Source organism: Neolamprologus multifasciatus, chromosome 18, assembly GCF_963576455.1.
Source record: "Neolamprologus multifasciatus chromosome 18, fNeoMul1.2, whole genome shotgun sequence".
In the NCBI taxonomy this organism is placed as follows: Eukaryota; Metazoa; Chordata; class Actinopteri; order Cichliformes; family Cichlidae; genus Neolamprologus; species Neolamprologus multifasciatus.
The window spans coordinates 23,939,792-23,961,031 of NC_140456.1; the positions used below are offsets into that span (position 1 = coordinate 23,939,792).

Genomic DNA, 21,240 nt, shown 5'->3' on the forward strand with positions numbered 1-21,240 from the left:
GTCAGCTCCACTGACTCCTCCTATTAATGCCTCACTGGAAGAACAGACTCACTGCTGAGGCTTCTGCTCTGTGGTTCTCACGTGTGGGAAAACAAGTAGTTTAATAAGCAAAACTGAAAGGTTTCTTTACAGCTGCAAAAAAAAGGGACAAAAATAAAATAATGACCTGATGATTAGGACTTGAAAACTTGAAAACTTCACAATCATTTGGTAGGTCTATTTTTTTGCGTGCACCTAAAAGAGTTAAAAGTGTAATGTTAAAGACAGTCTCTGTGTTGTGTGCAGAAGTAAACCACACATTGTGGAAGGCTGAGTGTACTGAGAAGATTTGAAACATGAAAGAAAATGTTTAGATGTACTGAGTTGGCAGTGGAGGTGGAGTGGTAGTGTTTCGGTGTTTCTGTGTGTCCCATGATGGTTTAATACCGAGTGTGCATCAGAGGATGAACGAGTTACTTCGTGGAAAAGATTTTTAACATTTACATGGAAACTGTTTTGAAGTGCTTCTTAGCTTGAGCAAAACAACTATTGTTGGAGTTGAGAATGTAAAGTGTGTTACTGGGCTTGGAAGCTTACTGAGGAGCTTTTCCAGAGGTGTCGCTATCCTAATTCAGCGAAACATCTGTGATGGATTACTGTCAATCTGATAACCTTTGATGTAAGCACACACTCCAGCTCTGAAACATTAAGATTAAGGGTGTCACGAATGGAGTTTCTTGTCTGTAGATTAGGGAGGACAGTCCCAACATAGCACAGAGAGACCTGACTTCATGACAGGAAAGACTGACTGTAGTTCTCAGGTTAATTACGAAAGTTTGCAAGGGCGCACACACAACACTGTAAAGGGCTTAGGCCAGCTGACATTATTTACTTCATTATTCATAATTGAGTGACTTGCAGAAAATCTCTGCAGTTACAGCATACTGTTTGAAAGTTTTCTCATTGACCCTGTAAAAATAAATAAAAAAATGCAGATGTGCTAACACACTCTGAGCATTTCTGGCAGCAGAGGCCCAGAGAAAGCCTCGTTGAGGGGGGGATAAAACCTTGAGTCAGCAAATTTAAAGAGCTTTCAGTTAAAAAGAAAACATTTTAGTTGGTTGACAGTTAGGGCTGTGCGATATGACCAAAATCTCATATCCTGATATAAGACATCTATCGTCTTGATAACGATATAAATCACCAAAAAAAAAGAAAAGAAAAAAAAATCACAAAAATGTAACATTTTCTGTAAATTCTGTGAAAGTGTTTCCGGCTGGGTGTCGTGTACCTGGAGTCGAGTGTTTTAACAGATGCATAAAACGATACATTTTTAGACATAAGTTGTAACGCCCGCCATTTTCTTTTTTCGTATTTATTACACGGCGTGCTGCGGGGAAAAGCCTGTTCTAACGTTTGAGTCTAAGGTTTCTTTTTTAGCACCTGACGACTCTTTTTTGCTTCTCATCCGTAAACACTCTGCATACTCTTTCACGTGATTCAGTTTATTTTGAAAAGTGTCAACAGGATCTTGAGCTTTATTGTGAAAGGTTTATGTGGAAAATAAACAAGCGGACACGCGATGGTTTTAGTGTCATTGCTGCTAACCACAACGCATAAAAACAGGCGCATGTCCGTCTGTAATGTGGTTATATTAAATATAAGAGAAAGAGAGAACTTTAAGAAACTAATATAGCCACTACAGTAACCATCAAAACCATGAAAAAATTTTGCCGTAAACAGTTTATTTTGCGACACCACGAACAAAACGATAGCGTAAAATGAAACGATAGACGTTTTTATATCGTCATCCGATATATATCGTTATATCAAACAGCCCTATTGACAGTAGTGCAGTAGATTTAGAATTAATTCTTCTTTAAAGTGTGTGCATTTTTGCACTGGCACTTTAAAATTCATTTATTCCCTGCAACACATATATAGAGGAAATCAGGTACTTAATTTAAAGCTAATATCCAGTTTCTGCAACATGGCAAGCCTCCATGTGGTTTATATTTCGTGCTAATTGACCGAAGCACAATTACATCAGATCTTGTGAGACAGCCACTCCTCTGTGTTTGATTTCCTGATGACAGGTCACTGTGACATTGAGCCCCTTGACTGCTCAAGTGTGTTTAAGAATTCATTTGACAGAGTTGGATTTGGGCACAAAGCCAAGAGGTGAAGATTGCTGCAGATTCGTCTGCATAATTTCATTTCATGTTTGAATTGCATGACATATACCATCATATAAAAGCTTTCTTCATTGTACACATATCACAGAAAGCAATTAGAGAACTTGGAAATCTATTTTTTTCCTAAGCTGTCTAAACATAGATATTATAAAATACATGTACACATGCCTTATTAACGAGGTCCATGTCAGATGTTACTATGCCAGCCACCCCAATGTAAGAGGTTATATGCATGAAGGAGCCTTACAAGGGTACAACACTGTTGCCGTCCAGGTAATCACCTGCCTCTCCACAACATGGAAGCTCCTCTCAGATACTTCAGCAGGCAAAATGTATAGTCAATACATGAGCACACTTCATAGTAGCTTTGGAAATAACACCAATGGGTCAAAGCACCACCAGGACTCCAAGACCAGGCAGAGCAACCTGAGAACCACCTGGATGCCCCACACATGGATACGAAAAATTGTTTCACATTAAAAAATATTATTATTCATTAGGCAAATAACAAACTTTAATGAATTAATATTTCTATAAATTTGAGCTGTTACACTGAAATTCTTTAAGAAGAAATTAATCAAATAAAATAAAAATTTCTGTTCAGGAATCCAAGTAGATCACTGTAATTTGGCATCTTAACGACTATTTTTTATTTTTATTTTTTTTAGCCAGTACATTTGAAAATCTAGGTTAACAACAATAACACCAACATTAAAATATTTCAGATAAAGAGCTTGTGCATACTGGTGGATTAACCATTACTGAAACATAAAAACAATTTTGGTAATTACCAATACAGTTAATTTAGGGCATAAACTTTACAGTGGGTTGAGTCTAAACTGCATAATAATAAAACCTTCAGAATTTTTAAGTTTTACATATTTTTTAACTAAAACGTGTTCCATGTTCATCACATTAGATTGATAGCATGCTAACATTTGTTAATTAACCATAATTAATTCTTTCACACATTTAATCCATAACTAAATTTTACCTAATCGTGCCATTAGAGAAAACTGAAAATCTGGTCTTGTAAAGTTTCAAAAATCACAAATCAGTCTCACGTTGGTGCCACAGGAAGAATCTGGGATTTTGCTTTGCTTTGAACTGTGAAAACTCCCACCATATTTAAAGTGGACTTATTATTCCCCTATTATCATACCCAACTCCATATTTTAATTCTTGGACTCTGCTTGAGTAGCTTTGCATAAATCAGTTCAAAATAATCCATATATAGCTTACACTGTGACTTGGTTCAGCCCTCTGTCTGAAAGAAGTAGTTTTAGCTCCTCTCCTTCAGAAGAACATTATCCAAAGGCCATCCTCCCTTCTGGTTGAGTGTTTGAACACCAAGTGGGTGGGAATACTGTGCTCACAGCCAGAGCTGTTCAACTGAGATGACCATACACCTCCTTTCTCTCTCTCTCTGACTTGTACTTTTAGTTCATAAAGAACTAAGAGCAGAAGAGCTCTTGGTAAACTGAGCCTAAAGGTACAAGAAATCCCAAAGATTCAAAAGCCTGAGCTTTTGTCTCGTTCATAGCAATTTAAAAAAAAATTCAGCCATGTTAAATCTGTAATGTGATCCATTTTTGTAACACTATAAATATGATAAAGCATGTAAAAATACAATATGTCCCCTTTCAATTTCAGCAATTAGCAAATGTACAGATTTTTAGTTTGCTGTGCTGCTTTGCTTGCTCACTTTTGTGTATTGCTGTGCTGTAAAAACACTGCTAGGTTTGCAGTTTTTCAAAGAAGCTGTCATTACTCATGTTTATTGCAACTAAAACCCCTCCCCCCGCGGAGCATCCCAATGTATTTTTTTAAAAGTCATCACAGCAGTGTTCGGATTAATTTTTTGGCATTCTGACTTCTTTTTTTTTCATTTATTTTGCCTCAATTGAACATCTGGACAAAAGTGGTGATGTGCTGTTACTATATGAAGGTGATGACTTCAGAATGTAAAGCACGAGCTTTTCAGTGTGAACAAAGTGCTCGGCTCTTTGCTTCGCTGTGCCGGCTGACTAAAGAAGGCAAGAAACAGAGGCAAGGTTGACGTTCTTCCTCTAGCATGTTTGAAATCTAAATATCGTTGTACTATCGGGTTTTGCAAGTGTTTTTTTAATTCATTTGTGCATTTTAGGCGCACGAAGCACAGTAGTAACTTTTATGTGTGTGATACCTTAAAAAGCGCCCTTGTTCTGAAGGAAACATCTGTTAAAATATCTCGCGTATGTGAAGGAATCCGGTTTGAAAGGAAAACCTGAGTGTATGTGTGTGTGTGCATGTTGGCAAGGTTAAGTGCGGCTCATTCACATGTGATCCATTCTTGCTACTTTATTTATAGAGAGGCTGTGTTGTCAGCCTCTGTCAAACATCTACAGACAACAGCAGCTGAAAAATGAAATGATTCCATTTGTGCACATAAACAGAGAGCATAGTCATGTCGGGAGGGAAAAGGCTGATTAGACTACACCGATGGTGATTTGAACAGGCCGATATAGTCATTCACAAGCAATTGTTTATGTCGTTGCTGGTCAGCTTAGTTAAAACACTGCGACTTGAGACCTCGCCTTATTGGTCTTGTGTTGTGGTCATCACACTGTCTCGCAGAATGAAGGCCTCGGTGCTCTTTTGGGTGTAAATGGCGGTGTTGTTGCATTTGATGCTGGATAAATAATGTAATCTGTAAAACGTTTGGGTAATTGATCCAAGAATAATGCATTTGCTGTTAGTGTCTGTCAGGGAGAATTTAACCAGGGGGGATTACAACTATCTGCTCTGGACATTATATATGTCCTGTCCTGGAATAAGTTGAAAGTGGTGCCAGCTCTTCTCCATGCTATTCCAAAACTTGACACAGTATATTGAGAGCCTTAAAACGCTATTGATTTGCTCCCATTTCAGCCTCTGTCTCTGCTCCAGTACTGCTGTCTTCTGCTCTTTTTCAGAGAGCTGAAATATGTGCAATGAAATGTCCACCAACAGAAAAACAGGCGATAAAAGAGAAAGCAACAATGCCTCTTTGCATTGTTGCCAAGCATATTTATAGGTCATATTTACAACAGAGGCGACCATATTGCACTGCAATAAACTGTTCACTGTGCTGAAAGGTGCAGCACATTCCTGCCTGCCTTGGAGACGTGACTCACTCTCTGCATGCCTTGATGACAAAATGAATGAAATTAACATACTAGTCACTAACATTGTAGTCACTTGTAATTACAATATTTAGCCAGCTGATCAAGTTTATCCCCCTGGCAGTTATCAAAGGGCAGCTGGTGAAGTGTTGGGATGCAGGTAAAAGAGACAGGGGTGTCAAATTCAATGAGCTTCTTCCTTTGTTACTCAACCAGTCCTCACCCCACTGTTTACAAATGATCAGTACCAAGAAGACGTAATGGTCCCCTTTCACATGGTAATACTGCAGGATTTGTCATAGGTGGTGTTAATCTCTAAATGGACCCTAGGTTTTTCTGTTGCTCCCCTGCTCTCAATATACTGGCTTTGAAGCATGCAGATGCAGACATGTTTTTTATTCCTGCATGGTATTGTACAGACTGCTTCTCTGCATGTTATTGAAAAAGCTTGAATCCCATAGACCACACACTTTTTTGACATTCTGTGGGACAAAAACGCTCAGCTATTTTTCCCCCGGACTTTGAGCATGAATAGAAAAACTTGGGAGTGGGAGTTTTAAGAAATGTGGAAGGCATGATTAGTTCATTTATGGTGTTTGGTAACAATGAACTGTCTTGGAGGAGAAAGAGGAAACGGTTTCTCTATGAAACTGTGAATCTTTTTTTTCCTCCTGGTGTAGAAAAAAACTTTAGAAATTCATAGGCTGAACCCCAGCTGTTCTGATATGTACTTGTGCGCTAATTAGAGATGATTGTGCTGGTCATTCGGAGTTCATAGGCTTGGACGCTGCTGGATATTTCAAACTGATCGGAAATTCATGATTGGCCCAGTTAGCACTCCCTTTACAAAATCCTTAACCAAATCCCAAGAAATTAGACTCAGAGTCTAGATTGCCTTGTCATAAGGATGTTAGCGTGATGTTGTCTGAAAGTGCTTAATGAATATTTGATTTTGACTTCAAAATTAAATCTTATCTGATCTCCTCCTAGACAGCCCATTGGGAATAATCAGGCGAGTTGAATGAGGGTGGGTGAATGAGGCAGATTTGCCTCGGTGATTGACTTTTGCTTTGCTGTGGAAGGTATGGCAATGTCATCCTCAATCCAGCTTTGTGTGCGTTGTGTTTTTTGTTACACAAGTATCTTTACGTATGCACTATGGGCCTTTTGGTCCGACATTTTCAAGCATGGCTGTCAGTTTGAACTGATGATTTGCATTACCAAAACTTCTGTCGGGGCAACTCTGAGAAGGAAGGAAGATTTTTATTAAACTTTGACCAATAATCCGACTATTAGTTTGATTTAAAGAAGAAGCGTATGCATTTTTGGATGCACTGATGTACCTTCTGGGGTTGCAATACTGAAAATAACTGTATCCAGTCACGCTGAGCAACATGGCCTCTCTCTTTGTCATTTAAAACTTGCTTACTATACTTAGTATAATTTCTTTCCATTTTAAATCAAGATGATGTCATTTGGCCTCAGACTCTTTTTTTCTTTTTAAATTTCCCATCATTCATCTCATCAAGTGCCTCATTTTCAAACTTACAGATGGTGAACATCATGGTTTCAGTTTCAAATCAGTTATTTCAATTAGAAAGTGATTTTCCCCCCTTCCTTCACATTATTCTGAGCGTCCTTCCCATTAAAAATATGGCTCTGCATTAAAAACTGTCTTAAAGATGAAGGAAAACAGAAAGGAATTCTACTGTTTTTCGCACAAGTACTGAGTAGACCTTTTTTTTGTTGTTTCTCACTAAAATCTGCTGCATTTTTTTTTGAACTGGCTTTATAAAACAGGTGTCTCACCTTCCATCATGATTTCTTCCTACTCCTCGATCCTCACCACCTCCACCACCTCCGCTCACAACCCGTTTGGTTCACACAGCACCATGTCATTCTTCAGCATGCTCACATTCACGAAACTGAGTTCCAGTTTTCCTGACTTCTGCATATCTCCATTGCCTTAGGTATCATGACAAACAGGAAGTGACCAGTAACTTCCTGGGAGCCATGTGGCTCATCTCGATTACCTTCCTCTCCATTGGCTACGGAGACATGGTACCACACACCTACTGTGGGAAAGGCGTGTGTCTGCTTACAGGGATCATGGTAGGTTCATCATGTCTTCAGTTACATAAATGTATAACAGAACACACAAGACAACTATGATCAGATAGAACGGAACCTCAAGCTCAAAGTATTATCGTGCAACCTGAACGTCAGATTTCAACTTGATTCTTCAACATATATTTGTTTCTCGCTTCCTCTGTTTGTTTGTTTTTAACCTACCAGAACATGTATTTAATTCTTCTTCTGTAGAGCTCACACACTGGGCATTTATTTTAAAGAACCTGAAATGTACTATGTATATATGGAGATCTATGTAACACCAGCCAAACACAACGTAGTGTCCATATAAGAAAGAACAGTTGCTGTTTTTGTGCAACAGGGAGCTGGTTGCACTGCGTTGGTAGTTGCAGTGGTAGCCAGGAAGCTGGAGCTAACCAAGGCTGAGAAGCATGTCCACAACTTCATGATGGACACACAACTCTGCAAACGAGTGAGTCACAGTAAACTGTAATAGTAAACTCTTATAATATGCATTTTGTGTTTGTAACAGTGATGTGAATGTTTTGGTTTATAAATCTTTCGAGCATTCTCAGCTCAAAAAAATGTGTAACAATTTGCTTCTTCCAATCTGTTAATTTGACTGGGATTGTAGAATAAACAACACACTTACCAGCCACTTTATTGGGTACACCTCTTCAACTGCTTGTTAATGCAAACGTCTAACCAGCCAGTCACATGACAGGAAGTCAGTGCATTTAAATATGCAGACATGGGCAAAACAACATGCTGAAGAAACCTATGTGTGTTTTCTGCCAACTATTGGTTTTAATCGTTTGTAACTATTAAACCCTGACTCTCTCTCCCTTCGTCCTCTTTCTGCTCTTTTCTCTTTCCCCTCACCCCCCACAAGTTATGGCAGATGGCTGCCACTCCCTGAGCTGATTCTGACAGAGGTTTTTTCCTGTTAAAAGGGAGTTTTTCCTTCCAACTGTTGACAGGGGGTCGTTTGGGATAACTTTCTAATATTTTAAGGTCTTTCCCTTACATTATCAGAAATTTTGAGGCAATTTTTGTCAGGAATTGGCTTTATATAAATAAAATTGAACTTAAATGTATGCAGAAGAGCTCCTCTGAATGCACAATATGTCATACCTTGAAGCGGATGGGCTATAGCAGCAGAGAATCCCACCGGGTGCAACAATGGACTAACCAACTTGACAACAGAAGATTGGAAAAACATTGCCTGGTCTGATGAGTCTCAGTTTCTGCTGCAACATTCAGATGGTAGGGTCAGAATATGGCATAAACACCATGAACGCATGGATCCATTCAAGCAGACTGAACACTCTCACGTAGTTTGCAGTGATGCATTTTGGTTCTCTTGGACTTTACTCTGTGTAAAAAAAACAATCCACAGGGAAAGCTACAAGCTTACAAATTCATAAACTGATTTGGACCAGAGTAAATGAACTATAGGTGTTTAAATGCACTTAGTACCAGCTGAACGCCCTTTAAACACCACCTGTCCAACCCTTAATGACCACAGTGTACCCAGCTTCCAGTGGCAGCTTCCAACAGGATAAAGCCCCATGTCGCAAAGCTCAGATTGTTTCTAACCGGTTTCTTGAAAGTGACAAGAAGTTTCAGTCCAACAGGGCAACTTTGTGATGTGGTTGAATGGGAGATTTATGTCACGGATGTGCAGCTGATAAATCTGCAGTAACTGTGTGATGTCATGAGGAATTGGCTCTCACAAATCCAAAACCAGTATTAGCTAGGTGCAACTAATGAAATGGCTGGTGAGTGTGTGTATGGAGTCGAATACAATGAGTTTTTTTCTTTGAAAAAAAGCTTTTAAAACTCAACGTTGGCACATGTAATTCTAACTTAACCTTTTGGGTGCTTCAGTTTGTAATCTGTCAGAGCAGTTCAAACTACTCTATGTTATATAAGTTTCTCGCCCTTGTTTCATAGGTAAAGAACACAGCTGCCAATGTACTCAGGGAAACATGGCTCATTTACAAACACACAAAATTGGTCAAGAAGATAGATCACGCCAAGGTGCGGAAACACCAGCGCAAGTTTCTCCAAGCCATTCACCAGTAAGTTCACTACACCTTGTGTGTTTTGCATAATCTAATCTAAATATGACAGAGACGTTCACCACAAACTACCAAGGAGACTTTCAGCATGGCCTAAAACCAGAACTACTGATGCTCAATCTTTAATGCTACTTGTGATTAAAATATTTAGGCTGTATTATCATTTGAACTGTTAATCTGAGATAATGTAATTCTTACTGATTAGCTGTAAAAGAAAATAGTCCCTTTGGGTTCATTCCTTAATTATATTTGTTGTTAGGCAACGTTATCAGCTATAATACCACATAGTTGTGTATATCTGATAGTATCAACAATGCTGTTTTCCCACAATGTCCTCTCCTTGAAGACCATTTCCTTTGATTGTCATACACATATGTAAGCTCTCACAGATGGACACATACAGAGCGTGCGCGCGCACACACGTACACTCACGCACACACGCACACACACATACACACAAACACTCTGCAATCTAGTGTAATGGTCCTTCCTGTTCCCCTCCCTTGCCCCCCTCTCCCCGCGACCCTCTTTTTACCCTGTGCTTACAGTGAGAAGTGTAATGGTTTTCGCTCGTTTCGTGAATGTTGTGGGGTTAAAAATCTGTACTGTGTTCTGTCTTTGTTTTGCTCTATCACCGCAGAGCTCAGAAGTAAGTTGAGTCTTCTATGTATCCTCTTCCTACTGTTTCTTCAACATCCTCCTGCTCCTCCTCTCTCCATGTCTGCGTTCGACATGCATGTAAAAAAAAAAAAAGTTTACTTGTTTCTAAAAAAAAAAGAAGAAGAAGAAAAAAAGGATGGATGCTGAATTGCTGTTTTCGGTTGTGTTTTTTTTTTTTCTTTACTTCAGTGTTCCATTTACTTCCCTCTCCCTCCCATTTCCCCCCTGACTTGAATGAACGAAAAGCATCCACATTGTCGATAGTGGAGGGCTGTCTGGAGAGAACGTGTGAAAGAAAAAGCATCTTGCGCAGAATGAGCTTGGAGCTTTGTTGGCTTGGCCAGCAGTTCATAATCATTGATGATGTAGTGTATATTGTTGCCCATGATTAATATAGCTGCTCTGGGGCTATATTAACCTGCATCAACAGAACTCATCCTACACTCCTGAAGGTTTTGTGATGACATAAATAAGCACAGTGTTCTATCCTGTAGTTCTAATGTGGATCAAATGCTTGCTGTTGATTTAGTCTTGATTTATGCTGTTTTCTCCCTTTCTAATATGAGATCAAACAACAAGGCCTTGTACATGACATCAATAGGATGGCACAAAAGGCACAGCGCAACATGTACATTGGGGTTTTGTAGAACAAAATTGTACTCAAAATGTGTTACGCTAATAAGTAGAGCTTTTACCTCAAATAGTCCCAATTCTTCGACAGCCATAAGGGATGACAAAGCCGGGCAAACAGACACATACGAGCTGGAGCAGTTTCCCACAGAGATAGAGCCGTAAGCGAGCAGTCTCACTCTGCTCTGATATACTGATTTGCACATGAATAAATGCCCTTGAATGTCATCCTGTCTCATAATTTGCCGAACAGGGAAATTCTTCCCCTCGCACATTCAGATGATGGCTGTGTGATGCCACTGCTAACAATGGCATATTATGCACATCAGCGTTAACAGTTCTTACAGAGCCATAATGTATTTGATTAGAGATAAGGAGGCGCTTTGTTGAAGGCATCACAAAACATGTCCAATGTATCATCGTGCAGCATTTCATTTAAAATGTTTGAAATGTCGATGTTGCCGTATGTTCAGCAGTGTCATTAGGCAGTTTATTTCTGGCAAGTTTCATCCTTTATCTGTGGCATCCACACATACACACATCAGCTCATGCACATATGCACTCTCTCTCTCTCACACACACACACACACTCACAATATCCAGCACTGAAAACACTCAACTCGTTTCATTGTGCACAAAGTCAGTCATAGTCACTGCACGCTTACTGAATGACCAGTGTGTATATCTGAAGTCCTACCACTGAGCTGTGTGTAGCACTGACAAAGGGCATGCCATCTTTTTCCTTTTTTCAATGTCTTAGTTTTGGAAAGAGATGGGAATGTTTTGATTTCAAACAGGTTTTGGGATTTTCTTGTATGGAAGCATATTGCATTCTAGCTCACAGGGGCATTTTTAACTCCTAATAATACTTTTCTTTCACGTATTGAGCTCCTTTTCCCACTTTTTCAAAAACTGATTCTTTTTTTGGCTTGTAACAAGATCATCTCTCACTATTAGCATCATTTCTCATTACAACAAAAATACTTGCTGCCACCTGCTGCTTAAAGGACTGTAACGTTGTGAAAAAAAGATCTTGTTATAACAAAAAAGAGCTAGCTTAAACATGACAAACAGTCTATTTTTTTTTTCAAAATGAGTGTAGTATGCTTCTGTAAATTTGCATGTTTTGGTTGGTATTGTATTGACCAAGACCAGGAATGCCTTTAATATATATTTATATGCATACACTTCCATATATGTGTATAAATATAAATACATAAAGAAAATATTTACAATGCATGTCTTACTTTCTTTTCAATGTCATCAGTCAAAGAAGTGTCCTGATAAAACATTTGTTGTTCCTCCTCCTCCTTTCTTTTCTATTGGCCCTCTCTGCCCCTCAAAAACCTGTCTCTCTGTGCTCTACTCCTTCAAACTACCCTCCTTCCCCTTCTTCACTCTGCTCTCCTCTCTTCCTTGCTGTCATCTCTTTCCTTTTGTCCACATTCTCCTTCCCTGTTTTTCATGTTCACACCTCCTTGTGCGCCCACTCAGACTGCGCAGTGTTAAGATGGAGCAAAGGAAACTCAATGATCAGGCTAACACCTTGGTGGACCTGGCAAAGGTAAGTTTTCCAAGTTAAAAATCTAACTTAATCTTTTGAAGGTTTTGATATAATTTGTGCTGTGATTATTTTAACTTGCCGTTGCTATTCTGTCTTTATTTAAACTGACTGAATGTATATTCTTCTATTATATGGCGATATTCTTCTCAGGAAGGGCCCGAGCAGGCTCTTTCCAAGGACATAAACTACAGGGAACCCCAAGGTTTTGTCCTAGGATATTTTCAGTGGTCTCCCCGTGCACTTAAAAATTGTAGCGTCTTTAGCTTACCGCATAAAGCTGATAGGTGAGCCGATCCTGGGACTGCATCAAGTTGTGCATTCTTTTTTTTCTTTTTTTTTTTGAATAGTCAGCAAAAAACCCCTAGGAAAATAGGGTTGTGCCATATCATATCATCCGCAAATACATAATAAAAAAGTACCATATCATTACTATATCCAAGGCCTGCGTTTACATTCCTCAGCACACAGAATAACGAGACAAGCCTGGCATGTCTGAGGGCAAGAGCGTGTATCATCCTCTGATGACGATTTGGTAACAAAAAGGAAGCTACTTCAACAACTAGCAGCTACTTTGCAAAATATGCAAGATAACCTTTCAGACTAAAGGTGGAAACAACTAACTTTTTATATTACTTCAGGCAAAAACACATTGAGTACAACCAGGCTTCAGAGGAGGAGATAATAGCAACTTTTTATATGAGACCCAAATGTAAACAAATAACTTGAGCAAACATTGCTGGACTATTTGCTAATTCTACTGCATATGAAAGGAAGAGCAAATGGTGGATAGAAATTACTGATGTGATTATGTGGTTGGAAAGCAGGGTTTTAAGCAACTGGTTAAAATGCTTGGCCCAAGATGCAACATCCCAGGTAGACAATATGTGCAGCTCTTGAAGTGTTAGAAGATTAAGATGTTCAGGCTTCAACATTTGAGAGGAGTGCTCTTTTTAATCTAATACTTAATAGTTTTTGAGGGCTAATACAAATGTCAAACATTACGTCATTCAGTACAGGTCATCAGTTTCATTCTTAAATAAAACTTTTAAAACTTTTACTGTTATGTTATGTTATCTATAGAAGGTTTGCGGGAGAAGATGAAAATACAATCAGTCAGAATCAATTCTAACTTTATTTCATGGACTATTTTCTCTGTTTTTTGGCAAATTAAGCTCCTATAGAAATCATTAAAGTGGTAAAGTTATTGTACACAATAATAATATAATATATATATATATATATATATATATATATATATATATATATATATATTTCATGTTTGACATTATCATACCATTTTAAATTGAATGTAACATCTACGCATCACATCAAATCAAACGGCACCTGCACTGCCTTAAAAAGTGATCTTGGCCAAGCTAACTCTTTGGAGAATGAACCCTACTGGATACAGAAATGCTTCAGTAGCTTCTGTCTGGCTGTACAGATGTCAGCTGAGGCACCAGAGCTGAGAGGGGGTTCAAAGGGAGGTGCATGGCTGCATTGACTTCATTTGATGTGGATGGCATTTGCACTCCAGTGTGTATTTTAAAAGGTTCCAAGGCCAATCGCTTTAATGTGTGTTTACTTGCGCCTTACTGTGCTCAATGGTCAGATCAATCTGCATACACCCTAGAGATATAAACCTTTCACATCTGGATTTTAGATTTGATTTCTGAGGGGCACACATGCCTGGAGACCCTACATGAGTATTTTGTCATCTCTGCAGATGACTGTTAAATTGCAAATCTTATAAAATGCTCTGTGATGTTGAAGAATGCAATATGTTGTATATAATGTGTGATTAATTTTGCAATATCAAAAACTGCTTAGTTGAGATGCAAGAATTACTTGCAGATGTCACATGCTGAGCTGGCCAGAACTGCATGAACTGTTAAGCATTAAGTACCTAAATACTAGAGATGCTTTTCATTATATAAATGAGTTGTGTCAAGCAAACACATAAAGGATTAAAGACCTTCAGGAGCTATAAATGGATTGGAGAAGTTGGTTGTAAAATCTATGGGAAGATAAAATCTATGCTGACTTGCTGAAACTTTACAGCTCCCCTTCCTACTGCTTCCTTTAAATTATTTCCTCCTCTGCTGTAATATATTTACCGTAGTTGTCTACTCATGGAATTTATTATTACTGTTACATTAAGGTTTTTTTTTCTTTAATCACTATATGCGTCCTACTGTATATCATCTCTAATTTTAGTTGTTGCAACAAGTTGTGAAACAGCTTCTTAATGTTTCTATCTTGCCTCTTCCTCCCTTGTCCCTCCTGTCTATGTCCTCCTGTTCCTTCTTGTCCCAAAACACATTTACTTTCTCTCCTTCATTAGACCCAGAATGTGATGTATGACCTGGTGTCAGAGCTGCAGGAACGCAGCGAGGAGCTGGATAAGCGCATCGGCACATTGGAGGACAAGCTGGACTCAGTGACGGGCAGCCTGCAGGCACTGCCCTGCCTCATCTCGCAAGCCATAACCCAGCAGCAGCAGGACTTCCTGGACGGCTTTGTTCACCGCTTTCGACCCGCTTCGCTAGCCTCTGAGCGTTCCGAACGCTCCGAGCGATCCTGGACTTCCACCGCCCGTAGGCGGCGCTCTCCCTCCACAGCACCACACACCTCCTCTGATAGCGGATAACCTTGACAAATCTTCTGTAATCACCTTTGAGCCCCACCTTTCCCAAACCAACGTGTCGCCTCATTCTGTCCCATCCAATTCTGTCTCATATCTGCTGGCAAGTCCATGTCTGGACTAATAATGAACCCACATCTTGGTCCGTGACCTGATCCTTGTCCTTTCCCTCCCACTCATTCCTTCCTCTCCACCTAATGAAAAAAAAATCCAGAAAACCAGTTTCTCTGTGACTGAGCCTCTCAGCACAGGCCTGATTAGAGCTACTCGAAAAGAACAAAGAAAAGCAAGCAAAGACTTAAATCAAGAAAAAACAAATGCATCCAAAAAAGAAAAATAGAAAAAAAATTACAAACTGAGATAAAGTAGAGATATGGTTTATGTTTTAGCCATTGTATGGCTGTCCAAGTTAGCTTTTTTTGTAAAAGCCCTTGTATAGTTAAAAAAAAAAAAAAAAGAAAAAGACTGAGTTCAGGGTTGCTGAGGTGAGAGCTGGCTATCACACCGGAGAGTCCTTAACAACAAGGGGGGAAGTTGGTCTGTGGAGCTGAGGGCCTTGGCTCACCTGCTGGCCCTCTGAGGCCATGGAGGACATCTGTCCAGCCATCTGTCCGTCTACCTGTTTGTCCGGTGAGGAGAACAAGACAAACCATTGGACTTCCCTTTCAAATGACTAGTGTCATGGATTCTTTCCCATAGTTTAGGGTGAAAGCTTTAGGAGAGGCTACAAAAGCTCTGACTTCAGGTCAGTGATTGAAAATGCACTTAAAGGGGAGGAGAAACTGTTACACAAATAAATAGCAATGGGGATGCATATGGCATTACTACTGGGTAGGAAAAATGATCACTATTGCCAACTTCAAGGTATCAGCTTCCTTGTTCTTACCAAGGAAAAAAATGAGAGCGACTATCTTTTTTAGTTACATATTGACATGTGATTTTTCAGTGCCTGAATGTATAAATAGTAGAGGGTTATTTAATTACTAATTTCAGAGCTTTTTTACGATGTTAACAGTCTAAATACAACATTGCATTCCTTTTTCAGATACATTCCTCTCCAAAACTTTAAAGAAAATGTCTAACATGCATAACATTGCCTCCATTACACTGCAACTCTAAATGTTTTGAAAACCTGTTTTTCTATTTCTAACACAGAGACAAATGGAGAAGTACTGCGAGAAACCCGTGGCGAGACAGATTGAGAGCATATTTGTGTGTTTCAGAGAACAAGTTCACTTTAAGCTCAATGCTGCACACTCATACACAACAAATATGAAATATGTAGTAGTCTACCTTTCTCACTACCACTAATTAGAACTTCCTGTGGTCTTCAGAAAATTGCATGGCTTGAGGTCTGCTGGGATACAGGCACAAACACATCACTGGTCAAATTGAGTAACTAACCCAGCTCTTTTGCATGGTTCTGTCCAGAAGTAGTTATGGATCACACCCAGATGGCTCTGGTTATTTATACACTTAGTTTCATTAGATTACCTTTGGTTTGTTGGTTGCTTTTCTTTTGTATTATATTTTTAAATTTTTTTTTCCCCCAATTTTTTATTTTGCGAGGATACCTGTGTTTTTTAGAGTTGCAGAACCTAGAGAATTGCAGCAAGTTGATCCTGTTTAAAATATGAAGAGAGATTAAAAAATAAAAAAAATCAGTATTACAAAAAAAATCCTCAAAAATACAAAAAATGCAGAAGAAACTTTTGGGTTACAAAACAGTGAACTGATCTCAAAGTAAATAAACCATAGTTTTACAGTTAAAAAAAGAAAAAACGATTAAACTTATATGCTCTCTTGCAGTCTAGTATGTTATCACTGCCCCTCATGTCTGTACTATAAATATAAAATTAGCTTTAGATTGGCTTAACTGGTGGGAGACTGCAAGATTAATTTTTGTGTATGTTGTCATCTACATGCAGAGAAATTTAAGTAATAAACACAAATTCACATTAACTACTTACATTCCTGAGTCCAGACAGAATCAAAACAACCTGAGATATATGCTAGCTCTAGCTCCTCTTAAGCTATCGCTAGCATATCGTGTCACATTATCTCCATTATGTAGATTATACTGGATGCACTGGGGGCTTTCTGAGGGTTTTTTTTTTCTCAGAGAGCTGCAGTGACTCATGGTTTGTAATGCTAGCACTGCCTGGGAAAGTTTAGAAAAAGATGCATCAGGAGTTCACTGTGATATTGAACACAACACAAACTTTGACTAGTGAAAAACAGACTTAAAATGTACTTAGCAAAGAAACAGCCAGTTTCTTAAAATATCTTTTAGTATGACAAGAACAAGACACAATACTCAGATAGACCCTTAATTATAGTTCAAGCTTTATTACAAATAAAGTCTAATTAAGTCAAAATTATTCCGAACAATTGTTATAAACTGGGAAATTGGCTATAGGTACCAAATCCATTGTAAAGATTTTACTTCTACTGTAAAATTGGGCATGTCTGTCAGAGCTTCTGAGTTTTGTCACTTTCAGTCTGTGGCTTCAATTGACTCATCAGGAGCATAAGCTAACTGGTTTCTAATACTAGCTTTATATTTACTGTACAGACCTGTAGTCTAAGTGGACAGCTCTCAGTAGTAAAGTATAACATTGAACTGTTCTTTGAGGCCTTTGCTTTGGTTATCTGAGTGGTACAGTGATGGATAAGAAGTGAGGGGGAAACTTCTATGAAAGCATGCACTGGCATATTCTAGTGCTGTGATGACTTGCAAAGTTTAATTTGAAGACAAATATTTAGGATTTTCCCAGAGCACATTAGAACAGAACAGGAGGTCATCAGGTTAGCAGGCTAGGATGATTTGAACAGTAGATTATTTGAGTCCCAAAAGAACGCTAGTGCTAAATCTCATATTTGTGGTCCCTTAAGCAAATGGACAGTTGTAGGATCATTATTATTTCCATGGTCTTAATTATTTCCAAGCTGCTTTAGGCTTAACTGAGTCTAGGTCCAACCCTGTGAGAGAACAAACAGGTTCGCTATCTCACAGGCTCTGGATTGACCAGAGAGCACTTCTTTTAAGAATGTATTCAGTTTGCTACAAGTGCAACTTAATCGAGCATGAATATTAGCTTTTTCCCTTTCAACTTGAGTTGATGAAGCATGACTCTTTACTGCCCCCACCTTTAGCCTTTCCTATCTCAGAGTGCTACACTTCTCCCTAATAGTAGCCTATAAAGAGATCTATCATGCTTTTGCAGTCTCTGTTTCAATCAGTATCATCCAATTAGTCAGGATGGCTAAGCCTATCTGCTTGATTACAGCCTTACCTGCCTGTTCCTATCTAAGGTTTCCACCTTGTCATTACATCTGGTACGTCCTCACGTTTTTCATCTGTCATTATTAAGAATATCAGTCCCTCATACAAAAGTAGGCTTGACAGATGGCCTGCAGAAAAGACATTGAAGTGGTTCCAAAAAAAAACCAAACCCAACCAAACAAAGAAAAACTGCAAGGGAGGAAGAAGCAATGGAAACCCAGGTCATGTCCCATTTTGTACTTGGTGTGTAGTTACAACAGAAAGGATCACAGATGCTGGAGTCTCTTCCCCAGAGAGACATAACAATGCTGGTGTTAAGGACTTCATCGGGTGGCACGAAAAAAAGGAAAGACTTTGCTCATTCACTGACAGGAAGGTTATGAACAGCAAGATTGGGTGTCCTGTTAATATGACCTCATTGTAGATGTCACCATTTAAACAGGACAAAGGTGAAAAGGTAAAGGTAGGTGGCTGCCAGCATGTCATAGGTATGTAGTAAAAAAAAAATGCCTAGAAATTACACGAGGGGATTGAAATTCTGGCAGTTACAAAAGAAACCCCCAAAAGACCTTTTATTGTTTTACATTTGCAGATAGGAAATTTAATCCAGGATCTGCTGTTCCTTACTCTGTTGTAATTGGTTTTCTTTGTATCCCATCACAAAGACCAGCCTAAACACCATTCTAATATTTACTGAACTGATCCTTTTCTAGAAGATGAAACACATACACAGTATTTCATAGTGAAGTGAGGGACATTCATGATGTTGCTCTGATAATGGTAGATAAGACAAAACGATTAACACATCCCGGACTTTTATTATAAGTAGGCTTTCGTCATAGAGCAGGCATCAGAACACACTTCTGCTGAGTACAGAGTGAACCCCCCACTCCCCAAAAAACTGAAAAAATGTAACCTAATCATTGTTCTGTGTACACTGCCACATGATGCATAATGTACGTAGTAGCACTGGAATAAATCAACTTTTAATGGATGGCAAATGGGTTTAACATGTTCTCTGTATACTGTTCATTGTTCCTTCATTTTGCAGGTGAACCTTTGTCCTAACAAGGAGAGACACCAAGGTCAACATTAAAGACTATCTTCATCTATGACCGTTATTCTTTCTTTTTCTTCCGCTGGGATTTGACAATTCCGTTTTGAATAATCTTCCTAATGTTTTACTTCCCGTTTAATTTGCGTACTCCAATCTGAAACTTTCCCATGCCAGGGCCTCCCCAAGAGGGAAGGAAAATGGCAGAAGCCCAAAGTCAAATGTGAGACTTGAAAGGTGGGTTGGCAAATGTGTTGACAGACGCAAACATCACACATTTCGTCCTGTGAAACTGAGGCATGGGCCGTCCTAAAACATGATTACAGGAGGAAGTATTGATATAAACAGCACTCCAGAGGACACGCAGCTGCTGGGGCGCTGTTCCAAGGTGAACTGTGGGCTGTGCACAACACACACACACTCGTACACAGCCATTAATGTTCAAATAACAAGCTACTATTCATGTCCACATGCACAAACAAGGCTCTGCCTAGTTAATTACAGTAAAATCTGCAGGGACTTGGCAGCAGACCGATATCCCGCAAAAGTGGCAGAGTCAGTCACCCTGTTGTTGTTGCTACACAACCCCAAAGACATGCAACCGTGGAAACACAGGGAACAGCTCCTCAACAATCCAATTAGTACAAAGTAATTAAAATATTGTTTTTATCCTCTAAAGTGATAACAATCATATGTGACATTGAATGCGCTCTCATAGAACTAAATCTCGCTTTACGGTGGAAACCAAAGTAGGAAAGAGAGGCAGAAATTGTGAAAGGTGCACACAAATTATGCCGCATGGCCATCCTTTCCTTCTCTAACAGTCTGTCTTATTAAACACATTTAATTCACTCAGCTTATCCTTGTGCTGAAGTGTGAAAAGCAAGCATAGTGGCATTAAATTACCAGCAATCTCCCCTAGAGGGTACTGAAGCTCAGCCAAACAGTGAGAAAACAGGAGATGGAGTCATGTTGCAGAGGACTGAAGATCACCCTTGGAGTTTGGAATTACAGGGGGAAGAAGAATCAGCATATAGGGTACTGAAGAGCATAGTTTGAAAAGATCCTATGGGGAAAACTTGGGACATGGGGAAGTGTTTTTATTAAGTTATTAAATTTATTACAAGGCCGACTTTTCTCAGGAACGAGCAGCTAGGAGCTGCATTATGCTTAATGCCCTGCATATAGCTTTCAACTAATGTGGCTTGGCATACACTTGGGGAAATCAGAGAGAGTATTGATTTTGGTTTTGGTGTAGTGGTGGAGAGTGGGTGTGAAGGGCCTTTTCATTCCACCAAATGTTTTTTTGAGTGTCACTTATTTCAGCATCCATCATTTCTCTTTCTGTCTTTTTAGCTCTATCTGTATCTTTTCATCTGCTGCCCATTTTTTCTCTTTCTGAGATCCGAACAGAATGAACGGCTGCAAATGAGGCTGCTTGCTGGAAGCTGCCATTGCTTATCTGCTTCATTTAGCAGTGAAAGAAGGCGGCAGCTCTTTTCAAAACTCTCAAACCATATGCTAGGACTTCAACTGTGAAAGTGTACATGCACTTTATATTGCGTATGTGTATGTTCACACTCACACATGCTTGGCTAGCTGGATGTTTTCCACTTGAAAGGATCATTTAAGCCAAAGCTAAAAACTCAGATTGGTACACATACAGTATTGTTCTTGTTTCTGTGTAGGCCTAGTTTCCCTATTGACTTAACACAGAGTCAGCTAGCATGATTCATTGCTGCCTCATTTGTAAATTTTTGCTCATTTAGTACATAAGTGGCTCTCAAATTGGGGGTCTAGCTCCATCAGTAGGTAAATACAGTTATTCATATATATATATATATATATTAGGGGTGCAACGATACACAAAATTCACGGTTCGGTTCGGTTCGATACTTTGGTGTCACGGT

The 21,240-nt window shown here is 39.1% G+C and overlaps 1 protein-coding gene across 2 annotated transcripts in view; it reads left to right on the forward strand.

Moving 5' to 3' along the window:
• Nucleotides 1-19,388, forward strand: part of kcnn1a (potassium intermediate/small conductance calcium-activated channel, subfamily N, member 1a) — a 64,295-nt gene extending 44,907 nt beyond the window's left edge. Inside the window, exons 5-9 of one of the 2 annotated variants that reach the window (XR_014870958.1) lie at nt 7,288-7,429; nt 7,770-7,880; nt 9,365-9,492; nt 10,133-12,346; nt 14,691-14,729. Coding sequence is in view for 1 of the 2 variants with exons in the window: in XM_085141998.1 (XP_084998124.1) it covers nt 7,288-7,429; nt 7,770-7,880; nt 9,365-9,492; nt 12,277-12,346; nt 14,691-14,996 (757 nt within the window). In the remaining variant the exon portion in view is untranslated. Of the gene's footprint in view, nt 1-7,287; nt 7,430-7,769; nt 7,881-9,364; nt 9,493-10,132; nt 12,347-14,690 lie in introns of both variants that reach the window. The other variant, XM_085141998.1, reaches the window with a different exon arrangement.
• The last annotated feature ends 1,852 nt before the right edge of the window (nt 19,389-21,240 follow it).